We start from the raw sequence: 15,391 nt of genomic DNA on the forward strand, positions 1-15,391 counted from the left end.
GATATTCCCAGTCATAACTCTGGGCAAATAAGACTTATTCAGTTACGTTGCTCTTGCAGCTGCCACTTGCTGAAATTTTGTCCCCCCCCCCCCAAAAAAAAAAGATAGACTTTTTCGTTGAAATCCGCGAATTCACTGAAAGTGCGAGCCCTGGAAAACTACAGCTGCAATGTAAAGAAAAGACTTCATTTAGCATATCTGTTTTTTGTTTATTTGTTTGTTTTTCATGAGACTGTTCGTCCTATATTGAAACGCCCGAAGAGTGGCCATAGTCGGCCTCTTCTAAATCAACTCCACTGGTTGCCGATACAGCTCAGGATTGAATATAAAATCTGTACGGATTGTTTGAGTGCTTTCATGGCTCTTCACTTAACAATCCGGCAAGATAATGCATTTAACATTGTTTATTATTGTCCAGCCGACCGCACAGGGCCATATCATGACTGAACAAGACAACTACGTTCATCATCAGACAGTAGTATTCTTCAAACTGCCTTTGTCAGGTCATAGTCTTCCAGTGAATGTTTCTTTTCATTCGCCGCCCCCACCTAGTGGAACTCCTTGCCCTATAGATAAGACACTGACAGCTCACTGTTTCAAAACCAACATCAAGACTCATCTGTTCAAAACTGACATTGCTCATTTTTTATGTAAGTGTATATGCATGCAGGTATGTGTGTGTACATAGTTTGCTAGGTATATTGTACGAAGTATGTACTCTCTGATTATGCAATGTCTTGTCACAAATTCTAATGTTTCTCGATTCTATGGATTTGCTTGCATGTTTTAATGGATGGTGTTATGTATTGTAATGTATTCCTATGGGAACTAATGTAAAGCACTTAGAACGATATTTATTTGATTAACTTTATACACCAAAAGTGTGTCAGCTGTACGCGATTTATACCTAGCACTAAATCAGCTGTATGTATGCATGTGTGTATGCATGCATGTATGTATATGTGTAGTATGTATATGTGTGTATATACATATGGGTGTGGAAGAGTAATTGTTTTATTGATTATCAGCGAAAAATAGAAAAGGGTGTTAATTAGACCCAAGATGAATGAACATAGTAAATGAAGTGGGGTGTAGGCCTATGTACACAGAAAATGGGGGTTGGGGTTGGGGGTGGTTGTGAGCGCGCTCACGCACACGTGGTGCATTCGTCCGAGTCCACAACTGTGCATTGTCGACAAGTGTAAATGGTTGAACGTTGCATATGTCAAACGTATGTGTAATGGTTTTATTTACTTTATTTTTTGTGTAGGTCTACTTAGAAAACAACGACAATTTATTTGATTGGGCGTTATGAATAAACGTTTCATTATTATCTTAATAGATAATTAGGAGAAAGTGCAGTCTTCCCAGTGTCGTACCATTTCACCACTCACCAGCAATTTTGAGCAGAGTTTTGACGGTGTCTGGGTGGTGGAGCACGATGAACGCTCTGAATGGACCCATGAACACACGATAGAACTTCGGGAACTTCCGGCATAGGTCTGCATGAAAGCGCATTATGTTTTCTGTGTTCATTTCACCCACCTGCAAAATGACAAGACTGAGAATAAAGCTGAAATGAATTTAAATATAAAAATAAATAAATGAAAAAGAAAAAGGACAATTAGCGAAAGAGATGTTATCCAGAGTGTAAAACTAACCAACTCTGTGTATCAGTGCTCGCTTTCTCCGTGTCCGTTTTCTTTTCCCCCTCTCACGTTCTGCGTAATTTCTTTTAGTGTTTCATGTTGTGCTGGATATGTCTTCAGCCTCGAGATCGGCTGAACAGAATGTGGACAAGAAACGCGTGCTTCACACAAACCAAGGAACCGAGTGTACAAGCTTGACTACTTGCAATGCACTTCTACCATCGTCTCCCTCATTTGGTGACTGGCTTCACATTTACTTATTCTCTCCCTCACGTGATATGTTGCAATGCATATTCTGTTCCCCTCCCTCGCAAACATGCAGTTCAATACACATTTATGATCCTCTTCCTTACTTTGTGACTTAAGATTTACATGTTGTTGTTGTTTCTTTCTCTCCCTCACAATGTGACGTTCGGTGGATTTCTCCCCACCTCTTTTCCTAATCACGTGTGATAATTATAAGGCATGTCTTTACTTCTCTCCTTCACAAGTCTGGCCATGCACATTGGGATTCTCTCCTTCCGGGGAAAAAAATGAGCTGGTCTGAACCTTGGTTACCTGTTGGTCGGAACAGAAACCTGCTCCGTTTCTTTTTTTCTTTGTTTTCCCTTTTTTTTGCCGCCTTGCACACACACACACACACACACACACACACACACACACAGGGAAGAAGGGAGAGAACACACACACACACACACACACACACACACACACACACACACACATGCACGTACTTTGTGGAGGTTTCCCCAGAACCAGCTGAAGTCAGTTTCTCCAGGCAGACTGCTGAAGAATCGGAGGAAGGAGCTGTAGGCCCACAGCCACCGCACACACCACACCACCACCATCGTCACCACCACCATCACCACCGTCCGCTCGGTGAGCCCCGCTGACCAGTCGTCCAGCATCTTGTTTACTTCCCTCTGCTGTTCACACACACACACACACACACACACACACACACACACACTAATGAATCACTTCTGCTGTCAAGATGCTTTGATCTCATTTGCATTCTTTTAGAATCTAAACAATAGGACTCAAAGATTTTTTTTTAAATCTATTTACTTATTGTTACTATCACGGTTGTTGTTTATCAAATCATGAATTTCTTTATTAACTTGTTTTCTTATATCTTATATTGCATATTCGTGGGTTGCTCCAGGAAGTCAATGGGTTGTGATTTTTCTCCCGCTATCATAAATGTCGCGGACGACATAATGGTTCCGCTGTTTTATTTTCTTTTGCGTTTGCGGAGGGGTTCGAATCCGTCTCATTCCTTCCTTCTTCTCTCATGGCATGCAAAGTTGGCGGAAGCTGGTTGGTCCCTGGATTATTTTAGAGGCGGGTGTGTTGCTGATGTGCGTGCACGATGTTTTTTTGTCGTGCGTGTTCCATTTGGTGGCTGGGCGATCGAGCGTAGAGAGAGATCCTGTTGTTGTATCATGTTTTGTTTGTTTCATAAGTCTATCGTGCAAGTGAACAACAACAACAATATATATATATATATATATATATATAATTATAGGAAACTGGGTGAGCAGAGTGAGCGGAGTTCTTGTACTTCCAATGCTCCTCGCCGGTTTTCCCTATCTTCACTCGAAAGGAGTCAGTCCTTGGAGAAGGACGGTGAAAGAACCAGCGCTTAGCGGCTGCTATTCTACCCTCTGTAAACGACTCATATTCCGCCAGATGGGACTGTGTTCTTCGACGGTTTCTGTTTTTCTGTGTAAGCACCCGTTCGTTCGTCTACAGAACACTGTGCGTTGGCCATTGGGTGTTTTTGTCCTTAGTCCCGTCAGTGAGTCTCCACATTTGACAGCATCGTGGTCTGGGTTTCTGCCTGACTCGCGTCTTCGAGGTGTTGGTGCCTCCGTTCCAGTCGTGGTGCAATGCCACGACGCTCTAGGTAGGAGCTTGTGTTCCAGACCTGTTGTCTATGTATTGTTTTTTCTTCGTCGTGTTAATTGATACGTTTGTATTTTGTCTCCTGTTTATTGTGACCCTACTTCAGTCATTTCTGCAATAGTCATTTATTGTGAAAGTTATGAGTCTGTGAAGGGGAGATGAGTTGTCACGTTTTGCTTAAACGTTATCTTTATACAATATGAGTGGAAATGTAAGGACTAAATATTGAAATTTGAGAATTGGGCAGTGTCTTATCTGTATCTTGTGTGTATGTATGCGTGGATGGTTGGTGTTGTTATCATGTGCTACCATTCAAATTGCACAGACACTTGATAATAGTTACACCGGTTTAATCCACCATCTTGATCCAGATATCACGTCACGCTTCCTGTGACCTTTGACTCTTTATAGTAGTTATTTCCCTTGTATTACTATCTAGGTATAGACACGACATCCCTCCCTTACTTTAATTTAAAATCAGTTTAAAATTACCCAACAGATATCAAACAGAATTAGTAATTGTTTTAGGTATGAAATACTATCTTCCTATGTAAAAATACTCAACTTAATCAATTGGAAACTCTTTACATTGTGATTCACTCTCATAATGTCTGAATTTGTTTTGTGTTTCAAAAACATAAACATTAAAGAAATTAATTACAAACAAATTTATGTTCATCCATATTCATTCAAGACTTCTCACAAACTAAATACAACAATTAAGAAATGAAAGCATTGTCTCTTGAGTTTTCAATCTTAAACTCTTTCTAAGTACAACAATTAAGGAATGAAAGCATTGTCTCTTAAGTTTCAATCTTAAACTCTTTCAATGTCTGTTTTTTCTTACGCGTTCTCACATTCGTTCAAAGTTTGTCCTTCTCTCTCCTTCTTTCTCTCCCTTTTCTTAAAATAAATCAATGTCCAACATTCAGTGGGAGTATTATCACTGTAGTAAATGAAATTAAAATAAAGCACATTGAATGAACTATCTGTTCTACTAATCCAAATACACACGCATTCATTCCCAATCTCTTTCACTCTCAGCTTGTCACATAATCCTCAAGCTTTCTGGGTCTTGTCTTTGTGCGCTCCGATTTTCGGACTGGGGTTGCAGTACAGGTTTTGGGGGTTGATGGGGTAGGGTGTCTGGAATTGAGTGGGGCCTCTGCTAGGGGTTGGGGATGGGGTGGGTTTTCACTGTCAGCTGTTGGAAGGTCGGTGAACTGGCTTGCCTCCCGTGGACTGCTGGGCTCATCACTACTTGGGCTGTGAAACTTCTTTACATGGGATGAGTTGCGGGAGATTTTCACACCGCTTGGAGACTGGACTGTCACTTTGCTGCCTGATTTCTCGATGACTTCATATGGTTCTGGCAGGAAGGTTGTGTCCAGCTTCCCTTGTTTCTGGTCTCTTTTCAGCAGGACGGTGTCTCCGGGCATGATGTTGCACTCAGTCGCTCCTCGTTTCTGGTCAGCATTCAACTTTGAAAGTCCTTTCCTTTCAGCGTCACGGTCTTGGACTTCTTGGTCAATGTAGTCGCTGGGCAACTGGGGAATCTTTGTTCGGATTTTGCGTCCAAACAGTAATTCTCCTGGGCTCTTTCCAGTTGAAGGATGTGGAAATGCTCTGTATACTTGCAAGTATTTCAGAATTTCGTCCTTCCAGTCTTTTCCCTCTGCTTGTGCGATCTTCATTCTCTTCAGAAGTGATTCATTTTGGCGTTCAACTTCACCGTCTGCTTGCGGCCATCTTGGTGTAACTCTGATGTGTTTGGCTCCAATGTCTTTCATGTAGTCTGCGAAGACTTCAGATTTGAACTGCGGCCCATTGTCAGAGTGTATTGTGAGCGGCATTCCATGTCTGGCGAATTTGTCTTTAACACTGCCACAGTCTTTTCAGCTGTTATAGATTTTATGATGGCAATCTCGTAGTACCGGCTGTAGTAATCAATGACTACAAGTACTGAGTGTCCTGATGGCAGGGGTCCTAGGAAGTCCATGGCTAGGTCTTCCCATGGTGCGTTTGGTAGTTTGGTGCTCTTCACTGGTTCAGGCGGGTTAGCTCAGCTTACCAGTTGGCAGCCATGGCAGGTCTTGCAGTATTTCTCGGCTTGTTTCTCCATGCCGGGCCACCAAACTTTGGTTCTTAGGTTCTGTTTTGTTCCAACTATACCCATATGTCCTTCATGGGCTAGTGTCAGAATGCGAGGTCTCAATGTTTTGGGGATCACAATGCGGGAACCTCTCAGCACTATGTTGCCAACAGTACACAGTTCATGGCTCACAGCGGCATACAGCTTGTCACAATTGTGCCACTGCCCTGTCTCTATGCATTGTCTGACTGTCTCCAGCTCGTCGTCTTCAGCTGATGCTTTTTCAATTTCAGCCGTTGTCACAGCACATAGATTGAACACACAGTGTGAGGAGCTCAACATGAAGATCAGCATCAGCAAAACCGAGACGATGAAGGTCAGCAGAACACCTGGCAACCTAAACATCAACGTCAACGGAATTCCGCTGAAACAAGTCAGCGAGTTCAAGTATCTCGGCAGTATTTTCTCGGAAGATGGACGTCTCAACAGAGAGATTGAGACGAGAGTACAGAAGGCTAACAGCGTCAGCTACCAGCTTGCCCCACTCCTCAAACATCCCAACATCCCCATTGAGACCAAAGCCAAACTCATTTCCTCCATCTTCATCCCCACCTTGACCTACCAGTGCCAGACATGGACCCTGACAAAAAGTCTGGAACGCAAAATAACCACTTGCGAGATGCGATGTCTGAGGAGAGCCGTCAACAAGACCAGACGGGACATGATCAGAAACACCAGGATCAGAGAAATGGTGGGAACAACACCTGTCATCCACCATATCCAAAGGCAAACGATCAGATGGTTTGGACATCTAACACGTATGGCACCTCACCAGATGGCCAGTAAAGCGTACAACAATAGGATATCAGGATACAAGGCAAGAGGAAGACCAAGGAAGACCTGGATTGACGGTGTGAAAGAAACCCTGAAGACCCACAACATTCCACCCAACGAGGCCTTCCAGCTTGCCAGGGCCCATCAGCTCTTTCTCCCCTCGACGCCCTAGATGGTACAAGAGGACGGATAAAGTAAAGTAAAGTAAGTAAGTCACAGCACATGGCGTTGCGTTGTTTGTGACGAATCTGACGTGTTCTTCAGCTTCTTCAGAAACGTTTGAGAATGGTGGAGGGGTCTGGGTAGGCAAGAGTCTGGACAATGGATCAGCAATGTTGGCTTTTCCTGGGATGTACACGACTCGGAATTGGTAGGCTTGGAGTCGAAGTACCCATCTCTCGATCCGATCACTTGGTTTCGAGCGGAGGCCGTAAATGGTCTGGAGAGGTTTGTGGTCTGTGAGAAGATCAAAGTTCAGTCCGTATATGTAAGGATGAAATTTCTCGCATCCCCAGACGATTGCAAGAGCCTCTTTTTCTGTCTGCGAATATCTCTTCTCTACAGCGGTCAGACTTCGACTTGCATAGCTGATGACTCTGGCTCCTTCTTTCTGTCTCTGGACTAGAACTGCACCTAATCCAACTGGCGAAGCATCACAGGTAGCCTAATGTCTTTGCGCTACCTAGGGCTTCTTTCAGTGACTTGAATGCTTTTTTCTGCTCTGGGCCAAAATGAAACTTTTCAGCTTTTCTGGTCAGCTTGCGTAGGGGCTCAGTCAATGTCGCGAAGTTTGGGATGAAACGTGCGCAGTAGTTTGCTAGCCCAAGGAAACTCCTCACTTCACTGATGTTCTGTGGCTCACGGGCGTTGATCACAGCTTCAATCTTATCCTTTGCAGGGTCAAGGCCTTTGGCAGTCAGCTTGTGTCCGAGAAACTCAATCTCATCTTTTCTGAAATGGTACTTGTCCGGATTCAGTGTTAAACCTGCATCTTGGAGTCTGTGGAGTGTCTGCTGCAGTCGCTCATCATGCTGCTTTCTGTCTGGCGCATGTATGATGATGTCATCTGAGAGATTGGCCACACCAGGGATGCCTTGTAACACCTGTGCTATTTCATGTTGGTATATCTCACTTGCTGCATTGATGCCCATCACCAATCGCTTATACCTGTAAAGTCCACAGTGTGTAACGAAGGTAGTGATGTCTCGTGAGTCTGGGTGTAGCTCCAGCTGGTGGTAGCCCATCTTCAGATCCAGTTTTGTGAAGACTCTACTTTCAGCCATGTCTTGCAGTAGCTCTTCAATTGTTGGTATTGGATGGCGTTCTCTCTGCACGGCCTCATTGACACGTCGCATGTCCACACACATACGGATGTCATTGTTGGCTTTCGGCACGATCACTACCGGGCTTACCCACGGGCTCGATGATGTCACTGTTGAGAAGTTCTTTGATCTTGGCCTCTACCTTGGTTCTGAGTCCAAATGATGTTCGTCGTACTGGTTGTGCGACTGGCTTTATCTTGGGGTCTACAGTGAGCTCGACTTGGCGTCCTTGCAGCTTTCCAAACCCTGTGAACAGTGGTTTGAACTTAGTCTTGATGTCTTCGTTCTCATCTGCTGACACATTCTGAACATTCAGTCCGATATGAAGTACATTTAGCTCCATGCTAGTTTTTCTGCTAAGCAGCGGGTCTGCATCTTCTCTGATCACAATGAAGTCGGCTATAGCTTTGTTTTCACCAGCACACACTTCTGCTTCAAAACAACATACTGTCTGTAGTGGTGTAGTTGATGTGTAGGGGTACAGCTTTTTGGTGCATTTCTTGATTTTGTGTTCTATTTTCTTTGACTTCAGTTTTGACCACAGTTTTTCACTGATGATGTTGATGTTGCATCCGGAATCAACAATACAATCAACAGGCACACCTCCTACTTGGATAGTGAGTTTACTGTCTCTGACGGTGGTCTCGCTAGTCATGAATACATGGATCGTCTCTTCATCGCTTTCTGATTCTGAGTTTTCTGCGTCAAGCTGATTCACTCGATTTCTGTTTCCTCTACTTTGCTGTCTACCTTCCTCTTGGTTCTTATTTTTCCGTGGTCTAGCATCTCGGTGATCTGTCCTTTCTCTCTTAGATCTAGAACGGCACATTTTTTGGAAGTGATTTGCTCCACCACATTTGCGACATGTTTTGCCTCTGGCAGGGCAACTTGGGTTGCTGCCATAGTGATCAGTATTACCACATCTATAGCACTCGCCTTTGCTTGACTTGTTTTTGTGACTGTTCGTGTTACTATTAGTGTGTATTCTGGCCACTGCTCCATTTCCACCCAAATGATCTTGTTTCATCTGTCTAGCTTGTTCATCTACGGCTTCATGTGTTGCTGCAATCTTGAGAGTCTTTGCTAAATCTAGTTCATCTCCCTGTTCTAGCAGTTTGCGTTGCAATCTGTCAGATTTCACTGTTTGCACAACTTGATCTTTGATCTGGTCTTCTATATTATTGAACTCACAACCATCTGTGTTCAGTCTCAGTCTACCCACGATTTGAGCAACAGTTTCCGTGTCATTCTGGGTTAGTTTTCTGAACTGGTGTCGCTGAAATGTCTTGTTTGGTTTCACTTTGAAGTGTGTTGTCAGCGCCGTCACTGCTTCATCATATTCTGTTGCTGTTCCTTTGTCTGGAAGATTTGCAAAAATGTCTCTCACCTCCTTGCCTGCCGTATATAGCAAAAGTGCTCTACGTTGTTGCTTCACGTTGTCTGTAGTGTCAAATAAACCAACACTGTCTGCATAGGCTTCGAACTCTTCTATCCACGAAGTCCACTTGATGCTAAGAGTTTGTGCGTCACCTACCGCTTCAAACGCTTGTGGTCGACCTAGAAGGTTTATACTCGTCGCCATTGTCTTATCTGTATCTTGTGTGTATGTATGCGTGGATGGTTGGTGTTGTTATCATGTGCTACCATTCAAATTGCACAGACACTTGATAATAGTTACACCGGTTTAATCCACCATCTTGATCCAGATATCACGTCACGCTTCCTGTGACCTTTGACTCTTTATAGTAGTTATTTCCCTTGTATTACTATCTAGGTATAGACACGACAGGCAGGAGCTATATGACATTGTCTGCCCAAGCGGTAGTTCAGTGTTTCAATGGAAGGGGGGTGATATAAGATATCTTGCTTTTCACATGCTCAAGACAATTTTATTGGATATTTTAATTAAGGTTCAAGTTTAAGGAGCGCGTCCAACTAGACGCCACGAGTTAACATCGGGAGTAAATTCACGCTTGTGGAAAAAAACAACAACAACAACAATACTGCTGTACATGGTAAATGATGATTTGTATACATAACATGTGAAACATTGGAAAGAAAAGGAGATAATTGTTGGTCTATTTTTACGGCGTCAAAGCGGCGAGGCGTGTGGAAAGATGCGGGCAACCAATGATAATGTCATTCACTGTCTTTAATATATATATATATATATATATATATATATATATATATATATATATATATATATTAAAGCCACTGTAAACGTATGTTTTTCTTAATATTTGTAAAATTTTATATCTCTTGAAATATCTAATGGTTCGGGGTTGCCAGTGCATCTTTCGATACACTACTCGCTGGTTGCCTCTAGTTTGGTCGAAATTTTATTGGTAACATGGTGGTTCCAGACCACCTGTCTCGCCGACGATGCCGGCGACGGATCCGCTGAGGGCTCCGCGGCTGACATTTCTTACTGAGGGCCTGTCTTCAGTCCGCCAGCGTCAGCAAGAGTTCTATGTTCATATGTCTGAAATTCTAATGTGAACGAACAAAAGAAAGACCATCCTGTGCTTCCAACTTTATTTTCCAAAGTCTCCTGAACAGTTGTCGTTCCTGACGTTTGTTTTCCTTTATACTTACTTGCGGAAAGAGAGAGAGAAAGTTGGACTGAAAAAACAACCCACATGCCTGTTTTGATATTGGTGAGAGTGAGACTGGGATGCAGTACGTGCCTCCAAGTGTACCTAAAGGTCTGATCTCACTTATCAGTGTCCTTGTCTTGTGGTACTATGTGAGAAGGCTGTAGTTCTGCTGCCGTTTTTTGTTGTTTTTGTTTGTTTGTTTGTTGTTGTTTTTTTGTTGTTTTTTTTGTTTGTTTGTTTTGTTTGTTTGTTTTTTTGGGGGGGTGGGGGGTGGGGTGCTCTTTATGCTTATATATATATATATATATATATATATATATATATATATATATATATATATATATATATATATATATACATCTACAGATATATGCACACATTCATTAAATGCATTACATAATTTCGTTCCCGCGTGGGCTTATTGTGTTGTGGCGTCTGTAGTCACGTGGGGGTATTTTGGGGCGGGTGCACATCCGCTTTAGCACGCGTGACAATAAAGAATAACATCTGACTGTAACTAGTGCATCTGGATGACCCTGCCATGAGAAACAATTCATTACCATTACCAAGGTATCTGCTAAGCTCACAGCTACAGGGCGAAACTCCTGTCGTGTCAGGAATACGTATGGTTCTCTTCCTCAGAATTTTGATAGCTCCTATTTGTTGCCTTTGAGGGTTTTATATCCTCCCTCATTCTTACCCACCAGCTTTTAAAAAATGTTTAATGTATCTTTGTGATTTTGTTTGGTTTGGTTTGGTTTGGTTTTTCTTCGCCGAAATTCGTGTGTCCAGGAGCCCCATTTAAGATTTCTCAGTAAAAGCTCTTTGAAAATCTGAAATATCTTTTTCTTCGTTTTCTTTCTTTTTTAAATTTTTTAAAAAATCACATTAACTCAAGATTAAATGTATTCCTAACATTCTTTATGGAAGGATACCAAAAAGACTCAAACACCATGTGAATACTGCAAAAATGGAGTGAAAGCATGACTGACCTAGCTCAGTGTTGCCTTCACACACTATAATTCTATCCGAACATTTTTAAGCACAGAGATATCTTCGCAATTTTATCGTTTGGTTTTAATAGCTATGTACTTAGGTCACCAAATACACACTGGTCTGTGGACTGAGATCCACCCCACTACATCACAAACACCAAGCTGAGAATCTACCAAAGTTGCGTGCTTTCAACACCACTGCTCTCTGGTTCATAATGCTGGGAGATGACAGTGATCAAACGAAGTTGTCAACCTCCAACACGTAAAACATCCGAAGAATCCTGCTACCTTCTGGCCCAGTACCGATGTGCAGTCAACAACTCTGACTCGCCCAGAACAATCAAGAGAACACGGAGGCCATCATGGGACAGCTGTGGAAATGGATTGGGCACATCATGCGAAGAGAGCAAAGTAACATCACCCGGACAGCCCTTCAGGGGACATCAGAAGGTAGACGCAAGAGATGAAGGCCAAAGAACACCTGGAGCAGAACCGTTGAAGGAGAACTCAAGACCCTGAAGCACACCTGGGGTACTGTTAATTAAGAGACGGGCCCAAAACGGGTAAGAGTGGCGGATCTTCGTTGCTGCCCTTAGTGAAAATCGACAGAGAGCATAATGTGCAGTGAGTAATTAGTAAGTGCACACACACACACTGGCCGCATCACTGTAACTGCAGATCTAAACGTTGTCTTGCTTTTGAGCATTACTTGAAATTTCAAACAATTGCTATGCTGCGGAAGGACGCCTATCATTCGTTCTACAGTTACATTTAAAACATCAGCTAAGTACCTAGGTGTACATATTGATCAGACCTTGACCATGGCTGACTACATTTCATCCCTGTGTCGCTCATGCAATTTTCATCTTCGCAGACTAGCCTCAGTCAGACCATACTTAACGGAGAAAAACGTGGCTCAGTTGGTTTCCTCTTTTGTCCTGTCCAGACTGGATTACTGCAAATCTACCGTAGCAGGTTTACGGCCATCTTCCTCTCTTATTAGACAACAGAAAGTACAGTACAATGCTGCACGACTTGTCCTAGCAAAAAAAAAAAAAAAATCTGATCATGTTACACCTCTTTTGCATCAGTTACACTGGTTTCCGATTGAGTCACGCATTCACTATAAACTAGCGACACTTGCCTTCCGACATTTTGATGAATCTCTTCCCCCGTATCTCTCCTATGTGCTGGAAACATACGAACCATGTAGAACGCTAAGATCCAGTTCTGAACTGTTAAAGTCCCAAGAACTAATCTAAAATGTGCAGGGAAAAGGTCTTTTAGGGCTCAAGTACCCCAAATTAGGAATTCTTTGCCATAGTCCCTCAGAAATGCTCCTGATCTCCAGACTTTCAAGTCAGATCTGAAAACGCACGTTTCCCGCAAACATTTCTGTACTCAACACGGTGGATAGTCCAAAGTCTGTTCGCCACATGGAGTTTTATGCTAGAGATATTTATAATCACGTAATCCTGTTTTAGTGCAGTTGATATATTTGATGTGTCTGGGCGCGCGCGCCCATGTGCGTGCGTGCGTACGTGTGTGTGTGTGTGTGTGTGTGTGTGTGTGTGTGTGTGTGTGTGTGTGTGTGCGTGCGCGCGAACATGTATGTGTGTGTCTAAAAATGTATGTTTTAAGGAATGTATTTCTTTTCAATCTAAGCATTATTTACTTAATATTTTTATTGTCTGGTCGGTGGATCATGCTTTTTTATTCATTCTGTGAACGCATTGGATTGAGCTGTTGTAATGTTTTATGTTATGTTTATATCTGGCTCGATGGTGTAGGGCGCTTTGAGCAGCATTAGTACTGGATATCTCGCCATAGAAAAGTAATGAATTATTACTATTATTATTATTATTATTATTATTATTAAATTAGTATTAAGTCTGCAACTGGGTTGCACTGAGATGAGATGATCTGAATCGATAAATTCGTAACTGACAATGTTTGAAAAAATACATAACGTTTGTACCCAGAGACAAATATGAATAAAAATATGAGGTGTTTCATACATGAACTTTGATGCTGTCCGGGATCGTCACAGGTTGGGACCCCTTGGGCCGGCGGGTCTCTCTAGCCACTAATTACGAAAAAATTCAGTAAATTCCTAGATTTTCTTATTTCTGAATGAAATAAAAAAAAAAGGTTTCAAATCTTTCTTTTTTTGACTCACTTGTGTAAACAAAGTGAGTCTATGTTTTAACCCGGTGTTCGGTTGTGTGTGTGTGTGTGTGTGTCTGTGTGTCCGTGGTAAACTTTAACATTGACATTTTCTCTGCAAATACTTTGTCAGTTGACACCAAATTAGGCATAAAACTAGGAAAAATTCAGTTCTTTCCAGTCATCTTGTTTAAAACAATATTGCACCTCTGGGATGGGCACAAAAACATTTTTTAAAAGAAGCCAAATTATATGCAAACTGCATTTACTGTTATATTTATATATTTTTTTTTATTCTCTTAACTTGGCACTTTGATCTGATATTCTGACACAACAACAAGAGCAGTCATTATTATCGTTTTTTGTTCAAGCAGGAACTTCTTTTGCTCAGCATGGAAGTTTTATTTATTCAGCAAAGGTTTTGGTGCAGGTAGCAAAAAAGGAAATTAATCTGTAATTAATGCTAGGGGACTTAATTTGCTTTAAACTGATCTTTCTCATCTTAAACATTACATTTTGAAATTATACTCAATACATAAAAAGCTTGTGTGTTTTACTCTCAGTGTACAGGGCTTTCACTATGTTCATTCGCCCAAGTGGTCTTTTTCGGAAAATACTAAAATCAATACGACGAGTGGACTTTATAGATCTATTGGCTGAGCCCTGAAGGTCATGGGCAAAAATCAATTGCGTACACATATTTATACACATTCAAAGCGCGTGCTCATATTCTTCGCGAACGCGAACGACGCCATTTTGTTCCATGTTTGTTTACCTGCCCGTTCAATCCTGTATTCAATGGACAATATACGATAACTTGTGATGGAAAGTTGGAGAAGGAGACTGTTAAATATTTATTCAGAGAAAGATTTGTAAACGCCTCATCACTTACTGGATTATGCCCCAAACTGCCATGAAAACATCCACAGAATCAGTTGGAATTCACAGTTAAAAACTGTAAACCATGCGAGTTAATACCCTTGAATATATTGATGAAACGAAAAAAATTTCCAGTCTTGACTTTTCTCAAAATGAAGTCCTTTTCACTTCATACGACGTTTACAAGTACTTGTACTTGGCTCTACATGTTATTATTTTAACAAAATACTAAATTTTCATATCAACTTTAAAACTATAAAACTAGAATGAACATAAAAGAGAAATTGAATCGACCGTATCATACTACATTCCCGGCGGGTGTAACTAAACTTGTACATCTATCTAGATCTAGAGAAAACGGCTAAATGTTGCAGTGTGATTGCGGCGATAGCCACGTCTCCTTTACCGCGGACTTAAAAATAATTTTTTTATTGCCCTTAAAGGTTTTTTGAATGCCCAAGATACACCAGAATAATATGATTTAAACAGCGTTCTCACTGCGAATACCGCAATTGATTTATCGCCCTTTAAAAAAGTATGTTCAAATATTAAATTTTAGAACGTCAGTTCGCCACGATAGTGTAATGGGTAAGACAGTTTCTTCTCATCCGAATACGCGGGATTCGAATCTGGTAAGGACTTTTTTTCTTCTTTTTTTTTTAACCCGAAGCTTTATAATAACAAATACAGAACACATTTTAACGATTAGATTTTTTTTTTTTTTTAAGTGTATCACAAGTGAGTCTTGAAGGCCTTGCCTCTCTTGTTTTTTCTTTGTCCGCTCATACTTTAGTGACGCCGGGGTGACAGGAAAACTGAAACAAAAATGTCCCAAGTTGCCTTGGTTTCCCCATACCTCTGTCTGGTGTGAGAACCCTGGCAGCGGTAATGCGTCCGCATTGAAAGCAAGAGCATCTGAGGGCACGGGATCCAATTTTACACTCGC

General features: G+C 41.8%; 1 protein-coding gene across 1 annotated transcript in view; it reads right to left on the reverse strand.

Annotated features, from left to right (window-relative positions):
- Positions 1–15,391, reverse strand: part of LOC143283332 (cytochrome P450 4F12-like) — a 33,708-nt gene extending 18,317 nt beyond the window's left edge. The window contains exons 1-3 of the mRNA XM_076589532.1: positions 15,302–15,391; positions 2,384–2,575; positions 1,395–1,545 (exon numbers count right to left, since the gene is read on the reverse strand). Coding sequence (XP_076445647.1) covers positions 1,395–1,545; positions 2,384–2,557 — 325 coding nt within the window. The 5' untranslated portion in view covers positions 2,558–2,575; positions 15,302–15,391. The remainder of the gene's footprint in view (positions 1–1,394; positions 1,546–2,383; positions 2,576–15,301) is intronic.

The sequence above is a fragment of the Babylonia areolata genome, chromosome 6, assembly GCF_041734735.1.
Source record: "Babylonia areolata isolate BAREFJ2019XMU chromosome 6, ASM4173473v1, whole genome shotgun sequence".
Taxonomy (NCBI): domain Eukaryota; kingdom Metazoa; phylum Mollusca; class Gastropoda; order Neogastropoda; family Buccinidae; genus Babylonia; species Babylonia areolata.